Source organism: Crocodylus porosus, unplaced genomic scaffold, assembly GCF_001723895.1.
Source record: "Crocodylus porosus isolate Cpor-Errol unplaced genomic scaffold, CroPor_comp1, whole genome shotgun sequence".
NCBI lineage: Eukaryota > Metazoa > Chordata > Crocodylia > Crocodylidae > Crocodylus > Crocodylus porosus.
This window is the reverse complement of record NW_017728934.1, coordinates 1730802-1736138: the sequence shown is the minus strand read 5'-3', so window position 1 is coordinate 1736138 and position 5337 is coordinate 1730802. Positions and strand designations below refer to the sequence as shown.

Below are 5337 nucleotides of genomic sequence, written 5' to 3'. Positions count from 1 at the left end.
ATGTAGGCCCAGCACTCTTTCCTGCTTATGCAGGGGGTCGGACTCGATGATCTATTGAGGTCCCTTCCGACCCTAGCATTTATGAATCTATGAATCTATGATACCAGCTAAGGATCTTGCCCATTGTCCTAGCAAAGAACGAGCCAAGGTTCTCCTAATTATAACTCAGGGTGACCACTAAGTGCTTGGGCAGCCTTTGGGTAAGGACTAGTTATCTCACCATGCCATCACCCTTTGCAATTTAGCTGGTTGACCTATTAATGATAACGTGAATATTAATTTCTCATTGGAACTAACATGAATAACACATAGGAGAAAAATAGAGGCACAAACTAACCCAGGGTACTTCCAGTGCAGGGTCCTAGGTGTGGGGCTAGCTTCTTCCTTGTTATTTGAAGTAGCTGGTGGAAAGCTGGGGAGAACTAGGCCTCCTTGCAGAGATTATATCACATCCAATCCCACTGTAACCTTCCCCCAAGCATCTCTGTGTCTCTACCTTACTCTTGACCCTAAGTGGTCCCTTCATCTTTGGGGCTGGGAGTAGAGTATGGCCAATTCAGCTGCTAGCAGGGCCGGGGAATGGTGGCTGTGCTATACAGAAGCCTATTCCTCAGGAAAAGGACTAAGAGCTCCCAACAGGTGCCCAGGCTGGTTTGCAGGGGCAGACCCTGTAGTAATATCTTTTTGGCCTTGGAGGACTTGAGCTTTGCCACCATGGTTTAGTACCTTGTGTAGCTCAGAGCCAAGCTATCTGCCCCCACAGACAGTGGTCATTTTTATTCTGAGAACGGTTATCAAAGTGGGCACCACGACCAGTAGGTCGGACACCACTGACAGGTAGAGTTAATTCTCTAAGGGCCAGAATCTGTTCCACATATTAGGATTGAAATGGACTTAGGCTCCTAAGTGTGATTCTATCCTACCCTGTTCAAGTACCTGAAAAATCACTAAACCATTTGCTTTCATAATAAACCCTCATCTTACCCTTAATGCTGAACCACAAAAAAGTAGCGAGGAGGAGGAGGAGGAAAAGCCCACCCCCACCTGTTGCATTAACTGCATTTCAGGCACTCAAGCAGGATCATATTTAGGATCCTAAGGTCACTAATACACCCAACAGGAGGAATAGAAGCTGCCCTAAATGTTTCTTGGGAATTTTCTCTTTGCCAATGACCTCTCGCAGGGAAAGCGTCTCTCTTCTACTTTGATGGGATAGCTGGAGAAGATGAGGTGGGGGGCTAGAGCCGTGTGTGCGTGTTTATAAAACATGTGGGGCAGAAAGAACATTGTGGAGCTGCATCTGATCCCCCAGGTCTGAACACGGCAGGCATCTTTCTTCAGCTTTATATGAGTGGGAAGGGAATCCAATTTCCCTTTCTTGACCTCATTTTAATATCTGCAATACATGCATTAGATAGAATGCTAAGCTCTTTTAATTCACATTAATCTCTTTACTTAATGTGTAACTTCAACTATATACATGCGTAGGTAGTTATCCTTGCCTACATAATTTCTTAATCCATGCATGCATTGCCTTTTCTTGACCCCCTCATCCCCATATAATACTCTTGTACCTTGGTTTTCCACTGCAAAGTTCCTACCATCATTACACCCAAGTCCTCTCCATCCCACTTGCAACATCCTCCTAACCACTGAATTCATTTCCTCCTGCAGGTAGTTGCCTTTGCCTCGCTTTTCTTCATCCTGGTTTCCATTACGACCTTCTGCCTGGAGACACACGAGGCCTTTAACATAGACGTCAACGTGACTGAAACACTGGTGGTTGGCAATACCTCTACAATCCTGCTGACACGCAAGGTGGAGACGGAGCCCATCTTGACCTACATTGAGGGAGTCTGTGTCCTGTGGTTCACCCTGGAGTTCCTGGTGCGCATTATTTGCTGCCCAGATAAGCTGGTCTTCATCAAGAACCTACTCAACATCATTGATTTTGTGGCCATCTTGCCCTTCTATCTGGAGGTAGGCCTCAGCGGCCTGTCCTCCAAAGCTGCAAGGGACGTGCTGGGCTTCCTGAGGGTGGTCCGTTTCGTCCGGATCCTTAGGATCTTCAAGTTGACGCGACACTTTGTGGGGCTTCGGGTGCTAGGCCACACGCTCCGGGCTAGTACCAACGAGTTCCTGCTGCTCATCATCTTCCTGGCCCTAGGGGTCTTGATCTTCGCTACCATGATCTACTATGCCGAGAGGATTGGGGCCAAGTCACTGGACCCCAGAGGAGGTGATACGCACTTTAAGAACATCCCCATTGGGTTCTGGTGGGCAGTCGTCACCATGACAACACTGGGATATGGTGACATGTACCCCAAGACCTGGTCAGGCATGGTGGTGGGGGCACTATGCGCGCTCGCTGGGGTGCTCACTATTGCCATGCCAGTGCCCGTCATCGTTAACAACTTTGGGATGTATTACTCACTGGCTATGGCCAAGCAAAAGCTCCCAAAGAAGAAGAAAAAGCATATACCCCGCCCAGCCCCACTGGACTCCCCCGCCTACTGCAAGTCTGAGGATAACTCGCCCCGCAGCAGCACACAGAGCGACACTTGCCCCCTGGCAACAGAGGAGGTGGCAGAGAGGAAACGAGCAGGTGAGATGCAAAACCCCAAGGTACATAAAGCCTGAAGCGGGAGGGAACAGGTGACAGGTACGTACACCCAATCTAGATTTCATAGATTTCTAGGGTCGGAAGGGACCTATTAGCTCATCGAGTCCGACCCCCTGCTCTGGGGCAGGAAAGAGTGCTGGGGTCAAGTAACCCCAGCCAGTTGCTCGTCTAATCTCCTTTTAAACTCTTCCAAGCTAGGGGAAAGCACCATCTAGTGCCTTACAATGGCTCTGGGATGGATTCTGCTCCCAATGCTACATCTGATGGTCTGCCATGGTTCCAAGGGAGCTGCTGCAGATTCAGCCCAGGTGTAAGAGCAGAATATGGCCCTGATGCTACCACTTCTGTGAGATGCTGTTGCAAGAAGGGCCAGAGGCAGCCAGGTGGCTGACTGCTCTGTGCTGTACCCAAGTGGCCAGAGGCTCCGGTGATTTCAGCATTATGAGAAGCAGGTAGGGACTGAGCTGAGTGGGCCTAATTCTGCTCTGACAGGGATAAAGATCAAGGCTAAGTCTACTGGACTTGACCTTCCCCTCTTATTCACCTGGTAGCAATCAGGAGCACTGTTATTGGGACAACTTCCCCTCCCTCTCTCCTCCACATGAATTAGGTGGGATCCTCCTGGATCTCACTCATACCTGTAAACTGGGAGTAAACACAGTGGGATAAGGGGTCCTTTTACTTCCCCATGTGTAAATGAGAATTAACTGTCAGGCCATATTCCTGTCCCAACCTGGTCTAGGTCAGGAGTAACTCTACTGGGTCAGAGTCCCTGCTCATGCACACTTGTGTAAATCATGAATGACTGCATCAAATCATGATCTCCTTTTGTTTCTTATGCTGTAAATCAGGAGTAACTTTACTGGTTGTAGAGAAGAGAAGACTGGGGGGAGGGATGGCAGACCATGAAAACAGCCTCCCAGAACCCAACAGCCTGGTATAAAGGGGATGCTGGTCAAGTCTTCTCCATCACTACTGAAAGAAAGATGCAATTAAATCAATTTATTCTGCAGCAAGAGGCTTATGTTGGTATTAGGAAAACCTGCCTAATGTAGGGGAGTAAAACAGTGGAAGAGCCATAGGGAGGTTGTGGAAGCTCCTTCGCTTGAGGTGTTACCGATCAGGGAAGCAAACATCTGTTGAGGCTCGGCCAGCGTAGAGGGTTGGACTAGATGATCTCCTGAGGTCCCTTCTGAGTGTGCCCCACGTGCTAGCTAGCAGCTAGCCTGAGAAGATCAGCTTCTAGCAAGCATTGTGTTCCAGTATTTGAACTGCTACCATGCGGCGTGCTGGCATCTTAGCAGCTGGCATGGCCTGCAAGGTGCCTGAGTAAATGGCCAGTTCAAGCCTTGAGTCCGTCTCCTGGTAGCTAATCTATCCCAGCTTGATTGTTCCACCACGCTCCATTTACATGGCTAGTTTGGGCTCGTTCCACTGACCTCATGTCTATACTTTACTGAGCCAGCTGGGTCTCCTTGCTGGGTCCTCCAGCCTCAGTGGGCCACATGGAAGTTGTACTGTTGAGGAGCCAGGGGCAATCTAAACCGTGGCACCCTGGTGGCATGTTTTACAGAGTCAGAAGAAGCAATTTCTCATGCGGTGTCTCCAGAGCACAGCCTGCCATCAAAGGGAACGAGATGCAGCTGGCTCCTGATCTGTACGGCTTCTCAGTGCCAGTGCTTTTCAGCAGCAAAGCTATGTGTAGCTGCTTCCCAAGGCCTTGTGCATCTCTGGGGTTTCTTGCTGCAGGTGCTGACTGGCAAAGAAAGGTGTTCTGGGCCCTCCGTGGGAAAATGCTGCTCGTGGCAGAGAAGAAATTCAGATTCCTTTGTTTCTCCAGGAAAAAAAAAGCCACCAAATGTTCCTGCTAGAGAGCATCCTTCCCACCCAATAGTGGCTCTCACAGAGCTGCCAGAAGGAGGGGAGCTATCCTCAGCCGGTGTCAAGAGAAGCAACAACATTGGCCCTGAAGGAGCGTCGCCGATTTGCAGGAGCTGAGAGTCCAGGCTGGGATGGCTGTCTCCAGTTCTGGATGTCAAAAGCAAATGCATTCAAATCATGTTAAGAGCTTAGCCTCCAGCTTAGATTGGAGCCTTGGCAGTGGGACCCCTTCCACCGAGGCCACTGCTTCCAATCTGTCTAGCCCAGCAGTGAGTGAAAGAGGCAGCAAATGGGCACAAGAGCAGGCTGGTGGGACCTAGATGACATGAGCCTGCTGGGTCTCTGCCCAGGTCTGAGTGGGTATGTGTCTGCATTGCTAAACAGCAAATTTAATTGGCATTAGGTGGCCTCTGTGCTGGCAGTTTCAGCAGAGACGCCAAAGATGGAATGGGCCACAGTGGCTGAATTTCCTTTGGCCCAAGTGTTGATGCCATTCAGTTCATGGTTGGACATGCAGCATGATGGGAACTGGTCTGGTGGCAGCTATCTATGGTGCACCTGTCTTGCACCAGCACTGAATTCACACAGCTTCTCAGGGGTCATCCCTGTCAGCTTCAGTGAGCGATCCCATCTCAGGATCTGGGCCTGCTTGTGTTTGCTGATGGGTGCATGGTAGTGCCTGCTTGATGCCTCTTGTACTTGCCCGTGTTTACATGCACTACAGTGGTATTTGAGAACCTCGGCTGAGCTCCATGTGTTTGCTTTGTAACTCCCTTGTTTCTACATGCTCACAAACATTTACTTTTGGACTGAAGCTTTGTGAGCCTCAGACC

The 5337-nt window shown here is 49.7% G+C and overlaps 1 protein-coding gene across 5 annotated transcripts in view; it reads left to right on the top strand.

Moving 5' to 3' along the window:
- Positions 1 to 5337, top strand: part of KCNC4 (potassium voltage-gated channel subfamily C member 4) — a 48532-nt gene that overhangs the window by 12188 nt on the left and 31007 nt on the right. For all 5 annotated transcript variants that reach the window (XM_019546262.1, XM_019546260.1, XM_019546258.1 and 2 more), the window contains one exon: positions 1675 to 2605. In XM_019546262.1, coding sequence (XP_019401807.1) covers positions 1675 to 2605 — 931 coding nt within the window. The remainder of the gene's footprint in view (positions 1 to 1674; positions 2606 to 5337) is intronic.